The sequence below is a fragment of the Fulmarus glacialis genome, unplaced genomic scaffold (genome assembly GCF_000690835.1).
Source record: "Fulmarus glacialis isolate BGI_N327 unplaced genomic scaffold, ASM69083v1 scaffold3202, whole genome shotgun sequence".
NCBI lineage: Eukaryota > Metazoa > Chordata > Aves > Procellariiformes > Procellariidae > Fulmarus > Fulmarus glacialis.
This window is the reverse complement of record NW_009198335.1, coordinates 77,794-104,404: the sequence shown is the minus strand read 5'-3', so window position 1 is coordinate 104,404 and position 26,611 is coordinate 77,794. Positions and strand designations below refer to the sequence as shown.

Genomic DNA, 26,611 nt, shown 5'->3' with positions numbered 1-26,611 from the left:
TGGAATAAAGCCCACAAAATCTCCACCAAAATACTTTCTTTGAAAGCTCTTTGTTAATGGCTTTCTGACTGCAGGGAACGAAGGCAGCAAACGTGAAAGTCTGATGCCATCTAACGGCCGCTGGAATTTTCACCTTTCAAAGGCTGTGTTTGACTTTGGGACTCTCAACCACAATTTCAGTGTGAACTCTTGTTTGCCCTCCAATTCTCACCATCAGGCTTTGTTTTGTTTGCTTCCAAGTTGATCAAACTTGACTGAAACTTTCCATGCTGTGTGCTGGTCCGAGTGAAAACTGCTTGAGTGTGTTTGCATGTACGGCACACGTAAAATGTAAAGCTAATGTAATCAAACACTTCCAAAGAACGAGGCTGAAGAAAAATACAAGTTTCTCCACATTACATTCTGGCAGTCTTTTCTCTTAGCGACTGTCATGGTTTAACCCCAGCCGGCAACTAAACACCACACAGCCACTCGCTCACTCCCCCCAACCTCCAGTGGGATGAGGGAGAGAATTGGGAGAGTAAAAGTGAGAAAACTCGTAGGTTGAGATAAGAACAGTTTAATAACTTAAAGTAAAATAGTAATAATAGTAATAATAATAGTAATAATGAGGGAATATACAAAGCAAGTGATGCACGATGCAATTGCTTACCACCCGCCGACTGATGCCCAGCCAGTTCCTGAGCAGCGATCACTGCCCCCCGGCCAGCTCCCCCCAGCTTATACACTTGTTTGTGCATATCCATTGGGCCAGTGAGAGTAGCTTTCCTGACTATGCTCCCTCCCAGCTTCTTGTGCACCTGGCATAGCATGGGAAGCTGAAAAGTCCTTGACGTAGTGTAAGCACTACTTAGCAACAACTAAAACATCCCTGTGTTATCAACACTCTTCTCATACCTAATCCATAACACAGCACTATACCAGCTGCTAGGAAGAAAATTAACTCTATCCCAGCTGAAACCAGGACAGAAACCGTAATCGCTGCTAGCTTTGCAACTGAGATTAGAAATTGAGCAACCTTTATATTAGGGATGGGCTTTTACTATTCCTCTAAGAGTCTGTGCAAGTTTGGCCAATCTGCAAGTCTCTAAAAATAGGAGTTTATACAGGCTCTGTGACAGCTGAAATGTCAAAAGCGCCCACCTCCACCAAACACCCTCCCGGCCTTCCCCGCCAGGCTGCTCGTGCCATTTGAGCCATGATACATGGCAATGCCCACAGACAGGCTGACTGCGCTCCAGCCACCTGCACGCACATCGCCAGGCAGTTTTTAATTAGTGCTTTTCAATAAGTCCTCCACCTCATTTAACATACTGGATCTCTGAAAGAACAAACACCAACCCACACAGCACCCCGTGGGCGAGGGCATGCATTTCCCCGCCAGTTTGCAGGAAGGGAGAGAAGGAACATCAGCGCTCACGGCACAAGTTTCCATCAGACCTGTGTGCCCAGTCTGGGACACAACGGCCCTTCCTCCCTGTCCTTGGCTACTTAGCAGTACATAGCATTTGAGAAGTTTCCACAGGCTGAAACAGTGAAAACTCAATAGTTTTGCAAACTGGACATCCAGAAAATAGAAAATCCTCAACTACTGAGCACCAAAGAAAACAGCAATTTATGCTACATGCTCTACAGTGTATAATAACTCAACTGGCAAGGCAGGAAAATATTGGTCAAAATGGCCTATTACAGCCTTCACCGCGACATTATCCTGTCTCCTTGCAGCATCTAAAGCCTCATCTAAAGTATACATCATTCTGCAATTTTTGCAAATCAAGCAAAATCTGTTTTGCTATGTAACACTCATCTCCAGAACAGGTGAGAGTCTGTAAAAGAAGTTGGCGGGTGATCACCCGGATCATGATACAGATTTCACTATTGCCCTACATAGACAAAAGTGGGGCAAGAAAGATGCACAACTTTAAAAATCCATTGTTTTCCTTTATAAGGGTCTTAGGTGGTAGCTTGCATGTAATTCCTCATAGCATACACTGCTTCTTCTCTGTATTGCTCTTTCTTGGGTTAAGCATCCTAAGAGTAATAATTATTTCCTATTGTGTCAGTGATCCGTTTTGAAGCTTGTCTTTCCAAGGGCTCTGTCTTCCCAAGATTTAAGCCTTAATGTATGTTATGCCTGTACGGACATCTACTTTATTTCCACGCTTTGGCTTGCAGAATCTCAGATCCTTCTTGTAACTGTGAAAGAGTAGGATTTAAGTGAAAATTAAGGGTCTACTGTGGTTCATAGACCCTTGGGAATAAAAAGAGTTCAAAGAAGAAAACTATAGATGCACTTAGCCTTACAGCGTAAGCTCCTCCGTGTTTATATAGTCTCTACTTTCATGTTAGTGCTGCACTAAGCAGACTAGATGCTCCCGGAGACAAACGACAGTAAGAAAATTACTTGAATCTGGGTTGAGATTTATTTAAAATGCTGAACCAAAATTATCCTCCCACACAGAGTCTGAGTTCATGAAACTGTCACCGGACTTGGAGGGCTGGATTTTGACTTTCTTGTAAATGGAAACAAAAGGCTGATTTGTGGAAGGACAATGAAAATAAACATTTGTTGAAGTCCTTAAAGACATCTCACAGAGTTGATATAGCTATAAAAACATGACACTGCAACTTCTGCAGGCTCAGAGACTCTGACGTATATCATATGCTGGCAGGGCATGATACAGATGTCTTCCAATAACTTTGCATTAAAGGCCTTCCCTTTAAAAAGCCTTCCCTTTCCCTTCCCCATTAAAAGCCATCTTCAGAATAAATTCTTGAGAAGTTATGTGCATAATCAAAACATCTTTTCTACAAGTGAGAGATGTAAGAGCACTGTATAAACAAAAGGATGCTATACGAAATCCATCTATTTAAAATACTGTTTATTTGTGATTTAACATTAATTAGCATTACATCTATGAGCAATTTCAGATAACATTTATATATTTTCCACAGGACACAAGAGTTGGCTGGCTCATTCTTTATGCCAAAGCAAGTAAATAGAGGCATTAGCAAAAGGTGCAAATAGTTCACGGTTGCATTTTAAAAAATATTTATGCACATTGCATTCATTTAGATATATTTTTAAAAAAGTTATGAAAAGCGTAGTTCACAGGTTACTGTTTCTACATATGTTGTAATACAACACAAATAATGTAGAACATAAAAAACAAAGTAAGCAACTGAAAGTTTCCACTATGATTAAAAACACTGATTCCAGTATTTAGTGATAGCTAGAAAATTGTTTCCAGGATCCATTCCAACATTGCATTATCACACTTACACGGTCAAAGCTAACCAGCCCCCAAACATGCTATAATCAACATTTTTGCATGCCAAACCACTCTCCAGCCATATTTAACAATTATATATTGTATAATATTTCAACTGGCAATTTGGGAATCACATGGATCTTTAAAATGTACTTCCTATTGCGATGACTGATTTACAGACAATTTGACACAGCGAAGAAAACCCTATGTTAATTTCTATGTTTAGTTTGTATTTACAATACAGTAAAAGTACTAAAATGACAATATCAGTAAAAATGAGTAAGTGGCAGTACCACCCTTACCCGTGGCACTAGGCTCTGATTTGCTCTGGGTTCATCCAAAGGACAACACAGATTCATGAGACCCTTTTACAATTCAAATGAAAATGAAGAAAAAACCGAAGTGTTGCACTCTGTATGAATCCATACAAATTATTTAAAACATCTAATATGGAAATGTCATTTTGCTGATTTAATAAAAATATTCCACAATCCATATCATATATTTAAAAAAAATAGTCACCAGACTTTTACTTTCTTTGTCTCCTCCTATTTTCTTACTATTTCACTTTCCCTTTTAAACAGTTTTGTTTCCTTCATTTGGTTATGTTAAGAGATTATTTTTCTTCATTCATTAGCAATACCATGAGAGGAAAAAAAAAACCCACAAGTAATTTTTAAACATGAATCCAGTTCAATTTTATATGCTTTTATCTTTTGATTTCTAAGTCCCTGGATTCCTGAATTATATTTAAGTATACTCTAAACCAAGCATTCTTAAATACGCTCTACTATTAAATGCTTGGTTCACATGCTTATAATACCTTTATACTGAATGGTATACAAACATTTGAACATATAAAATCTTCTTTTTGTTTTGCCAGTTAAACTAAATTATCAATGTTAAGTGTATAAAATCCCCCTTCTTGAAAAATAAGGGTTTCCCCCCCCCAACTGATAGAATAAAAAAAGAAGTCTTCAAAAATTATATTTCACTAAAATGAAATATTTGGCAAAAAAGTTATTGAAGAATGGAATTCTTTAAACATTTTGTATAATTCCAAATAAACTTTCTCTTACACAGTTTTTCTCCTAATATTATGTGCCAGTGTATAATATTTCTATATGATCTAATCTTAAAAAAGATTTAAGATGTGTTGTTAATATGCACCCACTCAAACAGGGGTACAGAAACATAAAATATATGGTCAAAATCACAATACAAAAATGTATGATCTGGTTGCCAAATGAGACAGCAGTTTTAAAAAGTTGTATGATCACTCAACAGTAACTTTAATAAAGACTTTAACTGTACTTAAAAGTTTAAGGTCTGCAAAATACTGCAAGCAGAACTTGCTGCTGCATACTGTGATGGTATTCGATCTTGCTATGACAGTAACTGAGCACCTGCCGTGTAGTTTTACATGAAACTAATGAATGTTTCCAACCCTCATAGCAATTTTGGACAGATTTAAGTGAGAGGTGAATTAATTTTCAATTAACATGAAAGGGTTTTTTTGTTTGTTTGGTTGGTTTTTTAAAGCAAAACCTCTTCCAGTTCCTTTTTGTTTAGGTTAAAAGTCCAGTTACTGCACACCCCTAACACTACACTGTTAATGGTCAACTTAAACATTTTAAATGTGCAATGTCTCCTCACAACAGAACTGCACTTACGCTTCTACTTTCTCCTTCTTTTTACTCTTTTTCAGAAAAGATGGGGTGCGGAACTTCTTCTTCTTCTTTGATGGGGATTTGGAAGGTGACCCTTCAGGGGACAGGGTCTCTTCTATCTTTTCAGAGCTTTTAATTGTAATCTCTACGCTCTCCACAGTACTAGTGGTTAACTGACTGACCCTCTTGGTGAGATCTTCTTCCACGTCATGTGCATCTTCCTTGCCGTTCACCACCACAACTGGCAACTCCACAGATATTAGGTTAACATTCTGGGTATAGAGATCTTCATGATTTTCTGAGAGAACAGACAATTTTGCAATTATTTATGTACACTATCATGCAAAAAACCAGTATTGAAACAAAGTCTGCGAGTCTGGACTATGATCCAAAGAATGAAACCCGAAGCGCTTAGATATGTTTCCTTCCCGCCCCCCCTTTATCTACACTCTTACTTCTTGTAAGCAGACCATACTGTGAAAATGTCATTAAAGGAAAACAGGCTGAAAAAGCCAACCTTATCTCTGCCAGGTATATATACAGCTCAAGCTGTATCAGTATACACAAATATGGTCTACACAGCCAATACATATACAGTCTCAAGCACACTCAGAATTACTCTTTACTGCAAGAGACTAATTTATGAAAATGCAGCCATTCCATATGGAAATCTTTGGAGAGCTAGCCTTTCAAAATGCCTTCTTAGGCTCTGCTGGAAAAGTCTTAGGCAAAAAAACTAATCTTAACACTTTCAGTAAAATAAAAATATAATATCTATTTCCTCCACCTTATTAATATCTAAGTTTCAGTATGCCCTGCGTTGTTTTATGAGAATTACGTATAAGAAAAAATTGGGAAAAACAGTTGTCTGGACAGAATCCCACCCAGATGTGGTAAAAGGGCTCTTTTTGGCTCAGTTGACTTCAGGCAAGTGTAAAAACACAGCAGCAGAGTGGATGACTCAGGTTATCAGAGCCACTGGCATTGTACAGAAATTGCATGGAATACCTTCTAATTTTTCTGGGACATTTTGCGGGGATTGAGTTTGTGACTGAATTTGTGACACAGATGAACCGTCATCTGAGAATAATTCCTGTTCAGCATCTGCAGGACAAGATTTGAATTAGTAGCCATGCAAAAGTAAAAATCAAGCAAGAATGTCAGTGCTAGTGCTACAAGATTTACAGCTCTGCTAGCATTGCGTTGCTCATGCTGACAACATCAAGAAGTTACAATACACAGTTTAAAATGTATAGAATTATGGATTTACATGTTTTATCTGCTAACAATCATTATATATTAGTCTTTTAATAGAAAGCACTAAAAAGGGTGGCAGGGTTGCATTCCAAGTAGCTTGCCCCATGGTTTTATCTAGCCGTAAGTCACACAATTTGCTGTTATAGTAAGCTATTATACTATGCCCTGAATGTGATATATAGCAAAATTATTTTATTACACAATATTAGTGAAGAAGAATGCATAGTAAGTGTTATTGTTAAAAAAAAAAAAAAAAAATCAATCTTGAATTAGTAATTCCCTATGGAATAGTAGTATTGAAAGAAGATGTAAAAAGTGAAAGTAGACGAGTCTTGCACATTAGGAGAATAGAAGAAAAATTAAAGAAGCCAAGACCAAACATCTCAGCAAACTTTTGCTCAGCTGGGTACAGACCTGAGCAACTTGATCTAACTTTGATATCAACTTTGAGGAGGTTGAACTAAGATGACCTTCACGGGCTCTTCAAACCTAAGTTATTCTATGATTCTGACAAAAAAAGTCATTATGTTAAAGTGTGTTTTTGTCAACCCCATTTCTGTGCAAACCTTTCATTGCTTTAATTTTAGCACTAACCAAAGTAAAAAAAAAAAAAAATTAACAAAAAATTCTACCGTCTCAAGGAATGATTAGTTCTAAAGTAGTTGCCAACAGTATATGCTAATAATTAACACGTGTACAGTTTTTACAGTAGATATTTTCAAACTAAAAATGAACTCATTATTAAAATGTAAACCCCAACATTTAAAAACGCACCACTAACCTTCCAACCCTTGCTGCTTGCGCTCAATTGTTTTCTTGTACTCTTCCAGTTCCTTTTCTGTAAGATGGCTGAACGGGTTGGGTGGTGCTGGTGGTGCATGCTCATCATCTTCAAATTGCATTGGCTGGAAAAGAGAAAACCACAACATGTAACAGTTAAAAACAGAAGCAAGCAAGCAAGATGTACATGGTTAATGTCTCTTTTTTGCACAAAGTTTGGTGACACCAGATTGGCAGGGAATACAGAAGAAAAACACAGACGCATCCAGATGAAAATTACCCCATTTAATAGGCATTCACATAGTAATGAACGCTGACTACTAAGATGTAAATCACCATCCTTTTGCAGCAGCGCAATCATTATTTGAGGGGTTTTTTTTGTATCAAGGGGGACAGCTTCAGACTAGATACCTGCCTTAACAGCTTACACTTCAGGGAAGTGAAAGTCTTTTACCAACAGGGTTTCAAAAATAAGGTTTCCCATATTTTCTGCAAACGCCCCAAGTTCTAGGAACGTTTTCGTAGGAAAGTAACTGTGCTCATGCTCCAGTTTAGGAATCTAGCTGGAAGAGCTCTTCTGAGATGAATCTTACAATGACAAAATTAAAATTATTCTCATGTTTCTCAAGAAAACTCATCTGGAAAGTATTCTTTTTGCCTGAAATAAATAAGCAAACTCAGTGTTAACTCCAAAGAATATCGGAAACCAAAATGAGGAAATAGATGTACTACCCCATGGATGGTTGGAAACTTTTAGAACTATAGATTTCCAATGACAATTCATCACAGTTTGTTATACAACCTTATTAGGGATATCTGTACTGTTTAGAAGTAAGTGTACTCTATTCAAGAAAAGATTAGTGTGGGCAGGTAAGAAACTGGAAACCCTCCCTCCCTCCCTCCCAATAAGAAGCCTGTTTCTAACGAAAGCTGCCTTCTACACGGTCCCATCCCACCTTTTAAACTCAGTTATTTCTGGGCCTCAATCAGTTCCTTTAGCAGCGGTTCCACAGACTGATGAAAAGATTATTTTTGGCACCATGCATTGCAAAGTTCATCACTCTAGCTTAAATGGTCTTAAACAGGGGTCCTACTTCATTAATTTTAATGGCAGGCAAACTTACTATTCATATCTCCATTTGAAACTAACATTTTAAACCTCTGAAATGAAACATGTATAAAATGTATCGCACATCCAAAATTTGGCATTAAAATAAGCAGTTCTAACAAAGCATTTAGAAAGAAAATGGCCCAAGCTGATGTTTGAAAGACAGGCAGCCAAATAACCCAAATATTTGTAAATCAATTAATTATGTCCTACTCACTGGACTTGGTTTTTTATCCACAACAATCCCAGCAAGCAGCTGAGACTGTGGTCCGGCTGTCTTTAGGTCATATCGGTTTTGCTCCCTTATCTATGCAGAAAAAATAAACTGGGTTAGAAACAGATATTTCTCTTTACCAAATCCTGTGCCCACCGGCTTTGCAAAGCCAGTAACACAAGCAGCAGTGAATGGCTGGAGGATCAAGCTGTATGCTGCTGCACCTAAAAATTAAGATCTCTCCTTCCACCTCTGGATGCACTGCATGTTTTTTAGCCCTTCAAGTACACCCGAACACCCTAGTACACCCTAGTCCCAGGTCCCACACTTCATGCAAGCCAGTATTTAGAAATAAGCTCCAAGGAATAGGATAAGGTCCTGTCCATCCCATAAATGACCTAGGTTAAGCTACTGGAGTGATCTCTGCCGTCACAAAGGTTGGTAAAGTTTTTCTTTCTCTGAATAGCTCACTATTTTCCCCAAACCAATAGCCCTAGCTTCACATTGTCAGTGCTTAAGAGATTGACAGATCAGATATAAATACAAATACAGATCATATAAAAAAAATTCTATAGCAGAAAAATAGGAATAAACTATCTAATGAGACAGTGACATGCATGAATTTAAAAATCATTGTCTGGGACTTGTATTATTAATCTCTAGATGATTAGAGTGTGCCTTTCCAGTCCTAAGGAAGGGAGTTGCTCCTTCTGACTCCAGTTCAGTCCCCATATACTGATACTGATATGGTGCTTTCCAAGAAAGAAAAAAATGGAAAAGTAAGCAAATGGAAAGTGTCCTGAATATCTGTTAATATAGTTATGACTAGGGTGGAGTATTTTGTCAGTCTGACAGTCAGCATCTTATGTGCTGGAAGGGAAAAACAGTAAGATATTTGTGTTTACAGAGAGGTCCAACAATAATCTCATTTTCTTTTTTTCCTGCCATTAGGAAGTGGACTGGACCATGGAAACTCCAGCTTAATAAGTGCTAGGAGAATTAATACAGAACAGAGATTACAGTCTGAGATTTAATCAGGATGTAGATGACGCACAGCAATTTGGTTCATGTTGACACCTAATTATCCACTAAATATAATGCTAAACAGCAGGTACTACCATTTCCAATCTATCATTTCCAGAGTTAATACTCATCCTTCATCAAAGTATTGCATTCAAAATTTATATACATATTGCATATGTATCTATAGACTTCATGTATATCATACATTTAAATACATGCTTTTTAGTGCCAAAAATCACACACAACGTAAGAAAGTTCTTAGTAAAATCAGAACATTTGAAAATGTTATTTTACTGCTGTGTTGAATCATTACTTGAATACATAACTTTATTTGGAAATGTTACAATGTTCATTTCATTACACTTCTTTTACCTTATTTCTCTTTTCCAACACTTCACTTGGGTTTGTGTTTAGAGGAACAAATTGGTTTGGATCTTCAATTTTGATTGGTGTCCCTCCACTAGTCTTGGAGGAGTCATCAGCTTTCATCCACTTAAACAAAAAAAACCCAAACAAACAAAAAAAAGAAGCTAAAAACCCCAGCATGATGGGGAATAACTATTCTCAGTGTTGTCTTACTCTTAAAGAAGAGATACAAAGAAAGGACTTTCTGACTATTCTCAATTCCACATGACACCCACAAAATAATCCCAACTCCTTACAAGTCTGTGTATTTGCCCAAGAGGATTTAAGTTGCCTTGAACATGTATCATCGACATGACTTTTTGTAAACACTGAAATACACCCCTGAAAAATGCAGTACTGTGTATTAATGAAGTATTTAGAAAGGATCATGCTTCCTAGTAACTGGCACATAGATCCACCAGCTCCAGAGCCCTTGTTCATGCAATCAACTTCCACCTCTGCTAACCACATATTTTGACTGTGGTTTTTTTTCCTTTGTAAAGCAGGGTGTTAAATCAGTTGCTGAGGGTGTTTCTCCCAAGCTTGAGTTTAGAAACTCGCTAGCCTGCCAGCAGGAGGAGCTGATGCTTTTACAGTTGTACTATGCAACTGGGAGCAGCCTGATAGCAAATAACATCCTTCGCAGTCACAAGACAGCCACCTCTCTCCAAGCTGGAAACACAGTGGAAGCATCTTGGTGAGTCGAAGGAGGAGGAAAAATCTTGATCATCATTAAAAGTAGTAGCATGAACAGACTCTCTGAAGTCTGTTTTCAGCAGGCTCACAAACAGGAAAGGGGCAGTTAGAGATGAATTAGAGCTTGTGTCTCTCTTGTGTAGAGAGGAGAACAACCCATGGGTGATTTAAAACCTTATTATGATTGGTGGGTAATTAATAGCACAAAAAGATGTGGTAGAAAAACTGTTTTCTACTTCAGGAATTAGAATAGGTAGTAACAAAAGGAAAATAATTGTTAAATTTTATCATAAACTGTTACTCTTCCAAATAGTTAAACCCCGCTTCCCCAAACAGAGGGGGCCCTTAGTACTAATGTCATTAAGTCTCCCCAAAGCCTATTTTTATTTGCTTGATAAATTTATTTGCTAAACCTCTTAAAGATTTCCCCATATAAACTGTGTGTGATTTACTTTCTCTCAAGTAGTGCAAAAACTAAGTGACTGCCTAAAATATCTGCCTACCGTGATCTTAGTCCTGGGACTGGTTTCCCCATTCCAGGACTCCTCAGGCACATTAACTTTCAAGTATGTATTTGGAGAGTTCAGCCATCTTGTCTTTTCTCTCTGTTGCCTCTGTGCCAGGAATTTCAGGGGGGAAAGCGGGACTGTATCATCTTCAAAGGAAAAGGCAGTCACAGTGGCTGGAATCTCAACGTCACTCTTATGTCTGGGTTTTTCTCTGACTAATGGTTGCCTATAGGCATAGCCAGTTCTGTATCCCTGTGGAGGAGGAAAAAAAAGAAAAAAAAAGTTTAAAAAAAAAAAATCAGAAAGAGGTATCCAAAGTAGTCATAGAAGTTTTGTGCTGCCCTATATGCATTAAACAGGTCCACTGAGCTCTTCAGAGAACGGGCTAGTGGTGCTGTCCATCATTCATTCACATTATTAACGTTCAAGAGACCCATTTAAAATACAGTATAGTAGCAGTTGGACAGGACCCCACTCACACTTCACCTTCCTCCCACCTTCGTGAACAGGTGACCACCAAATGACCCCTGCTCAGGTTATGACCTAGGTAGCTTTCATGAGCACACTGATTTGTCTTGCACAACGGCACATCCTAGTTCATGACACTCCCCCATTCCTCACTCTATTTGTATTAAAGGCTGTTCCAGAATTCATATTGCAGTGAAATGGACATTTCAAACAAATAATAAATTATCTTATTTCCTAATATTACAGTTAATAACAAATATAGAGGGAATCTGCTATGTCTATTTACTAGGTGGTGATTAAAATATATTTTTACTATTAAGCTACTATGAAAAGCAAATATGTTTGTGAGACGGGTTGGACAAAATTTAAGTTCAAAACATTATAAATTCTTATCAAGACAGAATACTACTGTCAGATACAATGACATAATAAAAACTAAACCAAGCAGAGGAGATTTTGTAGACAATAAAAGTTATTCCATCTTCATTTTCAATCTCACAAAGAAACCAGAAAAAAAATAGTTTACAGAAGCTAATCTTACACTCAAAATCTTACAGAGACTATATGGACAATGCCATCAATGGGCTCTCACCAGGTTATCCAGCATGCGCATGAGCGCTTCAAATTCTTGCTCTCCAACTTTCCATTTTTGTTGTGAAGCCATATTAACTCCACCTCCTCCAGTTGCTGCCACAGCGTGTGTGGAAGGCTTGAACTTCTGCAGATCCAGTAGTAGGAGATTGTCTATCCCACCTGCTCCAGCTAATGCATGAACCTAGAGACATCAGTAAGTGTATTATATTTGTGGAAAAGCTTCTGTATTCTATGCTTTTCTGAATTCACAGGAGAAACATACTTAAACACATGCTGCAGTTATTTCTCAGGCTAGTTTTCTGTTGTGCAAAAATGTATTAAAATATATAGCACGTGATTCTTATGGAAAGGATGATAATATCTGCTAATAATTGCACTTTAAAAGGAGCACACTCAAAACACTAGCTTTCAGAGTACCTTAAAAAGGTCCTTCTGCATCACAAGACTAAAAATTTTTCATTTTTATATTCGTTTCAAAACAAATGAGTGATCGAACTCAAAATGAATGGCAGGACAAGGGAGGAAAGGGAGGGAGTGGGAGACTGCCATTTGCACCTCCAAACGCCTACTCGGGATCACTGAAGAACAAGTAAAAGCAAAGTGAGGAAGTTTCTGGGGATGGGCTTAAGAGTTATGGAAGGTGAGGACACTTTCAGTGGTCTCTCTCCACAGTTATAGATAATACCTAGATACCTAACTATGTAGTTAAAGTTAGACAAAACGGAAACAACTGATTTTGGGACTCATGTTATTTTTAAATATGCTACACACTACCATTGCTTCAAAGACCTTTTGTTTATTTGGTTTTACAAATCTTTGTGATCATAGGGAGAAGTTCCTTTCCTTGTCACAACATTCAGCTTTGATAAACGAGCTGGATGTTGAAAGATCTTAAGTCACACTTCCACATGCAGAGAGTACCACCGAATCTATTATCTGACAGATCCCCTGCATGAAGCTCACTCTCCACAGCATAGTACAAAACCTGTACCCTTCAGAGTGTAACACCACCAATACTCATTCTAGGAAGAGTGATACAGTATTTGTGCTGTTCCTTCCTGTGTTTCCTGATTATTCCAATTTCTCTGACTTTGACCTGGCATATGATTACTGGATTCCACAACCCCAAATATTTTGTAATATTAGAGATTTTCCCATCTGGGATGTAATCTATAACTCAGCAGCGTAAATGTTTGAAATTAAATACAGATAAATTCTCTCTCACCTGTGTTTCACAGGCCAGTTGCACATTGAAAATATAGTGGAATGCTTCTTCCAGTGTCTCTCCTAGCGCTACCACACCATGGTTTCTCAAGACTAATACCTAGTAAATGAAGACACTAATGTTAAATGGTAGAAACTGGCGCAGTACTTGAAAATTGTTTATGAAGAGCGTGAATGAGGTTGAATACCTTGCAACTGGGTCCAAGAACTTTCTGAAGCTGAATTCTCTCTTCCTGTTCATCAAGAGATCCCTGGTAGTTGTAATAAGCAACATCTCCCAGAATCAGAGCCTCTTGTGATATGGGAAGGATGCCACACTTCATAGATGAAACCTGTATGAAGAAAATGAAGTATTGATAATTAGGAAAAAATGAAACTCTTAAAACCCACATCTCAACCACTCATGCCTTAGCAGGATGTACTTTGTATCTTTGCTAGAAGAGAGACAAACTCTCCATAGTGAAAGCTTAGGAACAATACCTTTCCCCCGACTAGTCTAATTTGCAATAGGGTTACAGAGCTGCTGCTACCCTACCTAGGGACAGATTCATTATAGGAAAAGAAATTATCCCAAGTTAATTTTTGTGAATTTTATCCATGTTTAATTCTCAGCATAAGCCTATTTAATGGTTTTTCCTTCTTTCCCACGCTTGTAACTTCAAAAAGTTAGTAGAAAAGAAGTTATCCGTTCCTTTTTTTTGTCTGTAGTCAAGGAATGCATATATATGCATTCATATATAAAACAATATGAATTTATCTGTTTATCTCAAACCAATTCTTTCCAGTCTCCTTACATTTTTATCATTGTTACACAGACCATTTTTAACTTATATGTTAACTATGACTTTTTAATAGTGAGGTAAATCCAAACTGAACATAACTACTAATTAAGCCACTTAAAAGTGGAGTTGCGTAATGCAAATGGTGATGTATACAGCACATTATATGGCCTAAGATGCTACAAATGAAGCCTGTGTAAACTATATACTTTACAGCCTCCTCGACCTAAGTACAATTTTATCTGAGCATCAATTTATTCACTGCAGTGGCCCAGCCCTCTTTCTCTGCTTATTTGATAAGCTCACACCTTTCTTTACCAGTGTAGAGTCAATGTTAAAAACAAAATAAAACTGCCATGAGCAGTGATTCAGATTCAGAAATGTGCTCTAAGTTCATAAAGTAAACCGTTTTCTTTTACTCTTATGCTAGAAGGAAGACTTACAGCTGCTGTTGCAGGGGTATGTATGTGTATTACACATCTGACATCAGGGCGTGTGGAGTAGATGGCCACATGTGGACTGAATCCTGCGTTGTCAATACTTAGAGTTGTACTTCCCTGGTCAACTACATCACCTAGGATGTTTACTTTAACCTGGAAAAGTCAAACAAAGGAACAATATTCAAAAAAGTTGCGACAACTGCCATTATCTACAAACTACCCTCCCCCTTTCTTACTTGGTACCAAATTTCCCCACACACATTTAGAGGGCTCACAGCATGAAAAAAAGTAGGAGAACAGCCATGAATCTGTGTTTTGATAAACCATCCTGCTGCCCAAGCCCTTGATAGTTCTTGGAAGTCCAGCCATGGAAGAAGTAAAGATAAGACCCTGATACAACATATACTCCTCTTTGGTCTAGCTGACCTTTCCTTGTTTCTGACTTTCAAAAATTAATTTCGTTAACATTTACTACATTTTAAATATGAAGAAAATTCAGTCTCTGAGAAATTTCAAGTAAGAAAATTAAATGCTTAGGGAATTTTCAGTTTCATGGGAACATTAAAATAATAATTCCAGAATCAACACAAAACAATAGCAGGATCATATCAGGTCTTGTTCTCATGTTTGTATTTTGGTTCTGTGTTTGCTGGTGTAATGCTATCAATCTCAATCTGCTACCCCTTCCAACTGGAAGTAGTTTCTTTACAGATACATACTGACATGAAGAACATATGGTAGGTTCTGCACCAAAAGATGCGTGATTTAGCAGCTACCATTGCCTAAATGCCAATCTGTAACTTCACCCAGCTCCTCTGTTGGGCCTGGGGAAGATTATTCAACTTTATTTCCCCACTTATAAAAATAAGAGCTGATTCTACTAACACTACTCCTACAGAGTCATTTCGTATGTATTACCATATTGTCACGTTATAAAAGGTTGCTGTTACACTGTGGCTATTTGATGAGCTTCATCAGACAGGAAAACAAAACTTTGCTGCTCCACATTGAAGCTGAAGACAAAGCAACAGAAAGCAAAGCTAAACCCAAAAAAAAATGCTGAGGACAAAGGATGCTAGTATCTAAATAGTTAATCAGCTTTTCATCTGGTGGGTAAACATTAAAAAACAAATAACGGCATGATTATAGTTTAGAAGTCCATTTTAGCAGCCACAAAAGTCTTTTAGAAAACAGTTTTAGAAAAGGGTTGAGCCTTGCTGGTTATTACAGCAGGTGAATGACGTACCAAATTAGAAGCTGAAGCTTCAGAAAAGGATAGACCTCTTGGAATGATTAGAATATGGTCATGTTCTTTGCTTACTCTTACCTGCAAAGGAGGAAGAAAATGGATTACTGATCTATTTTTGAATTTATATTATTCAGGGGGAAAATTAGTTTGAATGAATAGGTAAGATTCCAAATAAAAATTTTTGTTCTCTAAAATACTTACTGTGATATACGCATTTGGCAAATGTGCCCACCCAAACAAGTCAGCCAATCTATATAAACTGGCTAACTTGCAACGAGTAAGTTTTTCTCCCTTAACAAACGAGGAGGTATCTAACCCAGGTAGATCATTGATGGGTGTAATCATTCCATGGCCTGAAAAACAGATAAAAAAAGGTGATGGCCAGTTGGACAATGAAATAACTTCTAGCTATGCCATGATCTTACGATCTTCCAGAAGCAGTGTTTTTAAATTGTTAGCATAGCAGTACCAGCAATTGTTAGACTAGAACTGCACTGCTGGGATTTCTAAGGTCTTTACTGAAACCTCTGTTACTTTAAGATAGTAGGAACCATACCCAGAATTTAGGTCTTCATCTCTTTTTCAAACACAAGAGAGGTGAAATACAGGCCTCCTTTGAAGTACCACTCGGATTTTGAGCTCTCTCCTGATTCAAGTTCCTATATAGGACTTGAACTATGCTTTAAGACATTTGCCACTAATGAAGTATTTTTACATGTTACTTTGAAAATTACAGGAGAACACTTCCCTGCTGGATTTCTGACACCAATATAACTAATCTGAAGAAATGTCTCAGTCTGAGCACTTTAATTTAGTCCTAATGAAGAAACTAGGATTAGTGCAAGAGTTCTCAAATTGCTAGACAGAAGAGATCACCTCTTAACAGAGAAAGCACAAAGCTCAATTTATCTCTTTGACTTGTGACTACACAAACATACACTTCTCCCCTTCATGAATGCATGATATCCCTTTGAGAGCTACAGCCTTTGCTTACAGGGAAAGTTAAGACCAGAAGAGGTAAAAGTCATTCTGCTTTTCAACAAAAAGAGTATGCATTTTGAGATTAGTCATTCTGTCCAAGTCCCTGGGCAAACGCAGCAGAGACAGTAGTTGGACCTGCAGTCTCACTAACCAGCCAGAGATGCAGAGATAAGATTATTTGGGCTCTCTGTTGTTCTCTTCCACTTGTTTTGTTAAATGAACTCTGAAGAGCCATTTTGGGAACAATTCTCAAAAGATGCTGAATGCTGACAGCTGCCACTGTACTTCAGGCTTGTAAGCTCCCATATGATGTCCACCCACAGAACTTACATCGACTTTAACGTTTCAGTGCTTCACGACTTGGAAAGAAGAGCTTGGGAGATCCTAGCGACATCTTTATAACTAGAGTGCATACTACAAGCTGTTTTTAACTGTGGGAGTTACACTGTTTGTGTAACAATTCAGTTTGCCAGGCTATTCCCACCCCCCCTTTTTTTTTTTAACAATAATTTATATGCAAGAATAGAAAAATAAACAATTTAAATTGTTATGTATTTCACGTCTCAGTTTATGCTCGTGTTAAAATGCTAACAGTAATGGGGTGCAGCATTTTGTTCCCTATGTCAGTTAAATTTTTATTAGCAAATTCTAGAATAACTGAGTGTGAGGACTCCAAACATTTTGGATATCATCATACAAATCAAAGAATTTGAGAGAAAGAAGCCTAAAAAGGAAAGTTAAGGCCACCATCTGTACTACTTCACAGCTGAAGCAAGCTCTGACAGAAATTTTATTCAAAGAAGGAGATCCCAGCATTGCTAAGCCCTGGTGATAATAAAAAAAGGAAGAGAAAAAGTGCAATTATATGCATAATTCACTTACTGAATGAAGATGAGGAAAAACCTGCAAAAGAGCTTGCTGTAATGTATTCAGCAATCTGCTGTAACGCAAGCAGTCCGGTGGGGTTATTGCCCTTCTTCATCTGTTCTTGAATAAGGCATTCCAGATCTTCTCTAAAAGCCTGTAGAAATATTTGAGAATCATCAAGGAAACCTGGCTTGGATAGAAATAAGATTATTATAGGTGGGGCTGGTAGTATTGCCTGTTATTAATGTTACATGACACTTCACCTTAGACCTCGTTTTTAGCTGCTTATAACTTTGCCAAACTTTAACCATCTGACCTAAACTTTGTATGCTAAGTATTGGCAATTTGGGAGGCAGGAGGAAGGATTTTGGTCAGAGAGGGTTAACTATTTCCCAGAACAAGACAAGATAAAATATATTTTTGTAAATGATAACCAAAAAACACTTGTATCAATAATTAAATAGCTCTCCATATTTTGGAAGAGGTACTTGAAATTCCATCAGGATGTGTTGCTTTTAGTGCTGGATATTTTTAAATTTTGTAATCCCTCTGAAAAACCATCCAAATTGATAAAGTTATAAAGAACTGGAAAACTGGAGCTCATCCATGCTCAAGTAGTATCACAGGCATGCAAAACCTAGAAGGAATACTGGGATGTTATGTCCTCTCTATTTCTTTCCTTCTCCCAAAGCAAGAAACTCTTCTCTCTTTTCCTGTATAAAATGTCCGCAACCCCAAGAGATAAACTCACGAAAAAGGTTTTAACAGTATCAAATTTAATATACTATGAACTGTGGACAAAGCCTGTTCCTTCTAGATGACAGGCAGATTAACCACTATCCACAACAAACGCCTGTCCTAGGACTACTTCAGTCTTGACATTTCTAGCCTAAGTAAATTCTGTTCCTTCAAACTTTCCTTAGAGGTTTTATTTTCTAACCCTCTCATTATTTCTTGGCAGCACCTTCCAGCTTTTGTCTGAATGAGCAGTACACAAAGCTGCATACAACACGAGTTGAGGTGTATTGCGAACGCTCTTGCTGGTTCATTCCAGAAAGACATTTGGTGCCTTTACCATGCAGCTGACTCCTATTATAACTCCAGGCTATTCCCAGTATGTAATTGCTCCTTTCAGTTTGCCTTCCTTAGCAAAGTACTTGCTCTCAATTAAAAAAGAAACTAGTTCTGTATGGCAAACATAATTTCTTCACTGAATTTTAATTCAGTCCTCCAAAACATCCACTTTGTTGGGTAAAATCCACCAATCTCATGACATAGTCTGTTCATCAACAGTTTTGACTCTAAAAGAGAGAGTGCTACCAGACCCCTCAAAAACATCCTCAAGACTCTACTTGATACAGCCTCTCAGTTGGACAGCTGAGCATCCGTAACTACACTTTAATTTCCAAGTTTTCAGACACCTGTGCTCTTCCTTAGAGTAATTTTGTCAGGATCGTGTGTATCTGAGACTCGCCAGATTTCCACAAGTAAAGCCTCTAAAAATTCACATGGACTGACTGTGCAGCGATCTGTTACATGGATATCTCTGTGCAGACCAGACTACGCATGCAGCATCCCCCAAAGAGCTCAACAACCTCTTGTTAGCCTGAAGATACACAGGCAAAGTCAGATTTTTCTCTTTAGTGGCTGCGGCAGGCAAGATCTATGCAGCAGAGGAAGGGAGCAGATGGGGAAAAGGAAAGAAGAAACAGGGAATCGAGTAAGAAAAGGAACCTAACTGGGACTGGGAGAAAAGAAGTGGAGGTATGGGAGGTGGATCAGCACCGGGAGCCCGTAAGGGAAACTGATGGGAGGTGGTTATGGGGAGGTAATTGCCAGAAAGGCAAACAAGGATTTGTGGAAAACAGCAAGTGGTTGGAGAAAACCTCCTGACTTTCATCTTTCACCTATTAGCGGATGACTGTGAAACCCACTCCCTTCAATCTGATTCAGCTCCGAGGATGGCCATCATCATCACGACTCCATGTTCCAATGGCAATGTGGGTGCCACCCTTGCTGACAAAACAACGAGCACCATCCCCAGCATGGAACCCAAATGTGGCTGCAAGCCCAGACTGCTGGAAGTGAGACATACAGAGGATGTTTCTTTGCCCCTCTTGCACACAGATAATAATCTTTAAGCGTACCACAGTCGTCCCCATGCCTCATTTGGCACGCAATGGCTAGTTCTCACTAGAAAAGAAATTCAGTATTTTTTCCTCTTCTCATGGCTCAGCATGAGCCTTTTTTGCATGCTACCCATACTCTGTTGAGATGACAATTATTATTTATCTGACAAGATTTTCTCTGGGCAGATAATTACTGTAAATCCAAGTGCTTCACAAGCATTAACTTACTAATCCCTGGAACATGCCTTTAAGGTGGAGCAAGGCCATTTCCACAGAATGGCAGTGAGGAGGTCGAGATCAGATGCTTCCACCAATTTGGGACATTCATTTTGAGAGGCCCAGAGCCCCATTTGCAGAGCACTGGGAAGCAGGTAGCTTCTTACATGCTCAAAGCACAACTCTCAGTGAAAATTCAAGTGCAGCACTGAGTGTTTTAACATATGCAGCCGTACCTCAGGGTAACAAGGGAGATACACAGAAAATCACAATCTGAAAAAACAGGAAACATGATTCAGCATCACCCAGTTTAAATCCTTGAGGCTGGTTAGTACCTGAATCTGAGCATCTCTCACTACAACCAAAGTGGTTTGGAATGAAATTCAGACGCATGTGATTTATACAATCCCCTGTAGAAGACACAAGGATTTTTCACATAAAATTTTCAGCACATTTTGGTGGTCAAACAGCTCACAGTGCATAGAAAAAGGAGTCAAGGTCCAATCTCTATGTTCTACCAACCTGCTTGAAAGCATATAAAGTATAAAATAACAACAGAGATACTTCCTTGGCCCTTTGCACATCATACCCCTCACATTACAGAAGGCTTTTTCCCCTTGCTAAAAATCGCCAAAACACATAAAACAGACTTTCAAGCACCAGCCATCCCAGTGCCATCTTGCTTTTCTGCTAACGGTTCACCATGTGGCTACAGTTTTATGGCACTTTCTCTTTCTGTTACTGTGATCTATTAAGATTGCAGAGACAATGACTGGCCAATGTATTTCATCAACAAGCTATACTAACACTTATTTTCAAATTATTCCAAGATATTCAATTACTTCTCAAATATTCCTGAAAGAGGCCCCCTGCAAGAAAGCTCTGCCATTTCACACTCTGCAAGGCTGAAATGCTCTTTCACTTTTGTTTACAATCTGTGTATGAGGAAACTGCACATTTGTAGTCTCCTGGGGGCCATGTGGAAGACAGAATTCACGAAATTTATGGAAGTATTTGCTTGGGAGGAGATGGAGAAAAACAGTTATCTGTATTATATTAAATCACTCACTTCAATTCAACAAGGACTATAAAAAGGATCTGCAAAAACATTCACAGTAAATTCTTATTAGTCATATTCAGACTTTTTTTTTTTTTAAACTTGTACGAGTAATGTTACTTCTATAGCAGAAAAAAGGTAGTGTAATGTATTTTGGCCAATTTTTGACAGAAAGATTTTTTGGTTTATTTCTTATTGTATTTTTAATTCTTCTGCTTTCTGATCATGCTATTTTCATTCTTCTGAGCTTAGTTTTGCTCTCTGATGCTAAGAGTAGTATATTACACACTTGCTGAGACTATGACAAATGAAGATTTAGTGTTGTATCAACAGTTTTGTTAAACCGAAGAAGCAGCTTTCTTTAACAATAATTTCAGAAATAACAGAAGATAGGTAAGAGCCAGGGCAAGTAGCAAAGACGGGGGTTTGGGATGAGCTGTAAAACAGAGGTGAGGGTATGGATGAAGTGCATAAAATAAAGTACGCAATTTATCCACATGCTAATGCTCAACAATGTTTTCCAGCAGATTGCAGCCCTCAGTGTGTCACGCACATGACTCACGCACATTCCTCCATGCATATTTATGAATATTTCAATACCTTTCGTTCACTGCTACAGACCTTTAAAACTTGGATCTGTATGTCCTTAGATAACCATCCCACATGTGCTAACGCAACCTTCCTCTGTTTCTGATAATTCCCGATGTGTTCATATGAAGGACATCACCTTCTTGTGGACAACAATTTACCTTAAATATTATCCATTAAATGAATTATATTTATCAGAGCTTTCATTGTACAGCACTTATTTCTGTAAAACCATCACCGTGCAGGTTCCGATTTTGGGATCTGCTTCTGAAAACCTAACTGTAGCCTGGCAAAACCTGGTTTGGTTTTGCTTTCATTCACAACATATATATGGCATTACACTGCAACTGCCCACAAGTGACCAAGTAAAAGTCATGCTTGAGAGAGATGTATTCAAAAAGATGACAAACACACTGCTCCGGCACAAAGCAGATATTTTTGAAGCAGAAGGGTCACTAGTAATTTCAGATGTAGTATTTGACAAGAAAATGCTGACCAAGGAAAAACTGTACTGGCAGATGAATGAAAAATTATGTTATTCAACTGTATGCTCAGCGTCGCTCAATAAAGACAGTTTCCGCTTTGGGATTTAAAAAGCTCTTTGGGCACATGTGGATTTTTTGGTTTGTTTGTTTTAAAACACTAAAACTTTAGACATAAGATGATACAATAAGAGCAGTGATTTTTCACAGTGGGGTATTGAGTCCCAAAGCGAGAAGCACAGCACTTTGTGGCTGCCCATGCTGCCCGTCAATACAGTTGCTCCCTCAACACAGCTGCACCACTTCTGGACTCGGTCAACCTGCCTGTGCCTGCACCAGTGCCACAGCAAGGCTGCCACCTGGATAACCCACCCCGCCGTTGCTGTGAATAGTTTCCTGTTTGCACAAGCATCCTTCTGTCTTCAGTGAGCTCACCTGCCCACTGTGTCCCCCCTTGTTTGTGCTGGCACAGCACTTCAAGCATGCTGCTGAAAGTCTGCATAGAAAACAGCCCATGGTATTGAAAACTGGGCCTATGACAGCTACTGGAAAGAAGGCAAAGCAACATTTCAGTCAAGATGCACTACTAGGATGATGCTGAGTAGAGATTTTATTCACCTGGCAGCAGCCAGCCACCTAAGCAAATAGCCTGACCTCAGTACACACCAGGCTGCAAACTCCCCTTCCACTACCGCCAGCTGAGGTTGTTCTCTTCAAAACTGCAGCGGGCTGAACTACACCAAGTTACACTAGAGGAAAACATAGTTTTGCACTTACACCATGAACCAAAGCATGCCCTGCACAGCCAAGCCGGCCGCTGACCTGACTGCCCTGAGCTGGCAGTGCCCGGCTGCTCTGCTTCCATCTCACCCACCTTCTGAATGCCACTCCACTACCTTGCACTGAGACACGAATTTCCCCACAACTCACCAGTAAAACATACAGGGCAGCTCAGCCTAAAACTGTTTCTGGAACTCCACTGTTTCTACACTTTTTAACTGTTTCTAAAACTCTAGCCAGCTCTTTTACACCAGCTTAGACAGCCTTACATGGTACTGCAGCCTGCAGAACAGATACAGCTTTTCTTGATAGAGTCATTAATTGCATGATTAGGTCAATGTCTTTCTAGCATCATAAAATTACTTCTCCAGAAATATTTGCAATCATCATCCATATACACATCATAAACTCAAGCAGCTTAGATGCAAAAGTCTTTCAACTTAGACCTGCAAGGGCTCTCTGAAACTTGAGAGTGAAGTTACAAGCCTCAGTTCTGACTCATTTACTCCCATTTTCTTTCAGAAGGACAGTCTAAGTGTGAGCTGAGAGTTTAAATTGTGGCTTTTAAGAGTCAAAGCAACATTTGCATGTACCAGTTGACAACTGGTATTTTTCAGTCAACATAAGCAGAAAAACTAGAATAACCAACTTGCTAGAATAACCTATTTTACATGTATACAGATCTATATATAGCACAGAAAAATAATGCTGCTAGAAAATTTTAGTATTAATCTCCTCATCATGGTAGGCAGCTCCCCGAGGATGGTAAGTAGTATGCAGGCTCATAAGTATTTTGACTATCTTTCTATGCTGTTTCTTGTTTGTTGACCATTGATTTCGCCATGTAGTCCTTATCCACTCAAAAGGAGTAGAAATAAAATAATAAGGAAAAAAATTTCCCTGTAAATAGAGAAAACAACAGCATACAGGCCCATCTGCAAATACTCCACACCATTGCAAATCTTTAAGAGGAGAAAGCATGTGCTCACATCAGGACTAATTACGCTAAGGTCCAACCAGTTTGATATGTCAGTCTACAGGAAAGTAGCTAGAAAAGATATGCGATGTCCCTACATTTAATACTAGTGCTGCTGTTAGCCTAAAAGCTGCAGAATAATACAAGAAACCCTTTTACCCATTTTCACTTTTGCCCATTTTTGATCAGAGTTTATGTATCTTAAATCCATTTTTAAAAAGGGTCTAATTCAACTTATCTACGTATAAATGCACCCACAAAGAGTCTCTAAGCCAAATCACCACCACTGAAGAAAAACTTAAACTTTCAAAACTTAACTGGTATTTTGTTCTTGAGAGCGAAGAGAAGTTAAAATTAACTCCTGTGCTGTAAACGCAGGTGCCCGCGGAGAGGAAGACCTTCACCGAAACAGCCGATACGGCTTTGTAACAGGCTGTTTCAAGACTGGAGTTTAGATACAAACAACCGGTGCCCTAAGTGGAAAAGGGTGGAGTTGGCCACAAAAAAACCGCCAGTGAGTTAAAGCTGGCGGAGAGAAGATAAGAGTCACAAAAAGCGTTCAACACCATGAAAGAAAAAAATGGGGCTTCTGTGTTAAGACAGAAAGAAACAGGCTCAGTATTAAATATGCAGAATTAGGTAAAGATACAATAATCTCTTCACAGTGAGGTGTGTGGGTATCTGGGCTGGATTCCGTGACTGGATTGACAGCAAGCTGGTCCCATATAGACCTCAGCCCGTGCCGGATTTTCCCGCTCCTCTAACCTGGTACACACTAGCTTCCCTCCAAAGCAGCATGTTTACTCCCGTGATAAGCAGCCTAGAGATACCCTATGATTAAAGTAAAACCTGAAGCACTGAACTCTTTTGCAAAGCCCATCTTCAGCACACACAGCTCCCAAAGTCCCAGCGCCAGCAATCCCCACACTCACACAACTGCTGCCATGAATGGGGGTCTGGGTCCCTTCTCGTGTTTTCTAATGGAGTAAAGCCACGCTATGCAACTTGCTAGATGGAACATAACCGCTGAAATTTAAAGTGCTAGAAGAAACCAAATTTCAGTTTGTCAGGGATCTTACACATTTACAAGCATAATTAGCTGTTTTTTCAGTAAGTGCAGGAGTAGGGAGGGTGGGAGGACACGTGCTGGCGATGCACTAGGACAGATGACGGCAGAGCTCTCGCAGGGCATTCTGGATGCAGCCAGGAAGGAAAGTCATCAGTCATGACTTTCCAGGATTTTCCAGGCACTGTTAAAAGCGTGTACTAAACCAGAAGGTTATTTAACAGCCAAAAAAAAAAAAAAAAAAAGAAAGAAAAAAAGACTTAAAAATGAATACACCTAAGTAAGTCCTTTTAATTGTTATTCATTACTTGTACTGCAATGGAAACCCCTCTTCCTGCTCTCACCAGAGCAATTTGATGCTTTTATTGGAGAGAATTTACAAGACTAGTGAATGAAAGAAAAAAGGTGGATTTGTTACAATGCATTTTATTTTGTATCTCCTTATTACTTACCTAAGGAATTAATTCAGATAGGAGTGTTATTTACAATTAATAACTTCAAATACATATAGGACCATAGGAAAGTCATCAGGCAAAGGAGGATGGATCTGATTGTTTAATGATTTGAATAATCTAAAGAATATGGTGCCAAAAGTACAACAGGATCTGCAGACACCCCCCAAGACAACAAAAACTCAAACCCAAGCAGTTAACAACCCGCAGGAAGATTAGAAATATGGATGGGAAAAAAAAATTCGAGGAAACTGTTGGCATATATATCTAATGAAAACCACAGTTCAGACTAAATGGAAAGCAGCAATATGGAAATAAGAGAGGGGTGAAAGGTAACTCATTTTTAACGTAAGGAAGCAGGGAAAAACTCACAATTCCATTTGCGGTGCAGGATATGGGTATGAATTGACCCTGTACCATCGCAGCTTTAGAAATGGAAGTTAGGCAATGGGATTTCTTGGTTTCTTATAGAGATCTAGTGGATGGCCTTGATTTAAGACAGCATTACCCCGAGCACAAATTCCCCCTCACTTAAAATGCTGAACTTGCCCGGCCCCCTGGTCTGCCCTGGGCTCAGTGGGATATTGTCACGGCTCAGAGGGGATCTTTAAGCGACATTTTGTGGCCTGTCTTAAATTATGTGCCAAGTTGAGCTCATCTCCTCCAGCGAACGAAATGCTGCACAGGTCATATGATGAAAGCATGCGATTAAATAAGCTATTGCGATGAGAGGAGGGTCACGATTCCGCAGCAGGAAGTCAGGAAGATGTCAGAGAAGACCGAAGCCGGAGGAGGGAGCTGCAATGCGAGAGGCCTGACCATCAAGGAGGTTCCCAGGGGATGTATAAGGTTGTGAGCCCTTCCCAGCCAAGGGGTGATGCTCCTGAAGGATCTGAAAGGCTTTTGAACTTGTGGGGAAAGAGCAGTGGAAGCTGAAACATGTAAGGAACCAAAAGGACTTTGATATTTTAAGAAAATAAACTGTCCCAAATAGGAGCGGTGTTGCGAAAACACTGGATGTTCACTCGATACAAAATAAAGTAAGCTAGACAACTGCAAAAGCTGGGGAAAAAAATAAATCAAACCATCCTTCATCTCTGTCCTGATGGATTGAAAATAACATAGCCAGAAAAAAAAACTTCAAGTGTGGGTGGGTTTGCTTGTTTTTGAGGAGAAAAATCTGCCTGAATCCTGTGGCAGACCTCTGAATAGAGGAGTTGTTAAGCAGGATTTATCTCCCCACTTCTCTGGGCAAGACCAGCCGGCGTGGGAGGCAGGGGTGCGTGTGCATGTATGAGGCAGGAGGGAAGAGGGGCACCGGAAAGAAGC

At 39.0% G+C, this 26,611-nt stretch overlaps 1 protein-coding gene across 2 annotated transcripts in view; it reads right to left on the bottom strand.

Annotated features, from left to right (window-relative positions):
• Nucleotides 1-2,861: 2,861 nt before the first annotated feature.
• The window catches only part of ADD3 (adducin 3 (gamma)), a 28,372-nt gene continuing 4,622 nt past the window's right edge, over nucleotides 2,862-26,611 (bottom strand). The window contains exons 2-14 of one of the 2 annotated variants that reach the window (XM_009572842.1): nucleotides 17,552-17,690; nucleotides 15,890-16,041; nucleotides 15,686-15,766; nucleotides 14,443-14,592; nucleotides 13,409-13,552; nucleotides 13,222-13,320; nucleotides 11,995-12,177; nucleotides 10,929-11,186; nucleotides 9,697-9,816; nucleotides 8,305-8,394; nucleotides 6,981-7,104; nucleotides 5,951-6,046; nucleotides 2,862-5,240 (exon numbers count right to left, since the gene is read on the bottom strand). In XM_009572842.1, coding sequence (XP_009571137.1) covers nucleotides 4,942-5,240; nucleotides 5,951-6,046; nucleotides 6,981-7,104; nucleotides 8,305-8,394; nucleotides 9,697-9,816; nucleotides 10,929-11,186; nucleotides 11,995-12,177; nucleotides 13,222-13,320; nucleotides 13,409-13,552; nucleotides 14,443-14,592; nucleotides 15,686-15,766; nucleotides 15,890-16,041; nucleotides 17,552-17,690 — 1,935 coding nt within the window. In that variant the 3' untranslated portion in view covers nucleotides 2,862-4,941. The remainder of the gene's footprint in view (nucleotides 5,241-5,950; nucleotides 6,047-6,980; nucleotides 7,105-8,304; nucleotides 8,395-9,696; nucleotides 9,817-10,928; nucleotides 11,187-11,994; nucleotides 12,178-13,221; nucleotides 13,321-13,408; nucleotides 13,553-14,442; nucleotides 14,593-15,685; nucleotides 15,767-15,889; nucleotides 16,042-17,551; nucleotides 17,691-26,611) is intronic. The other variant, XM_009572843.1, reaches the window with a different exon arrangement.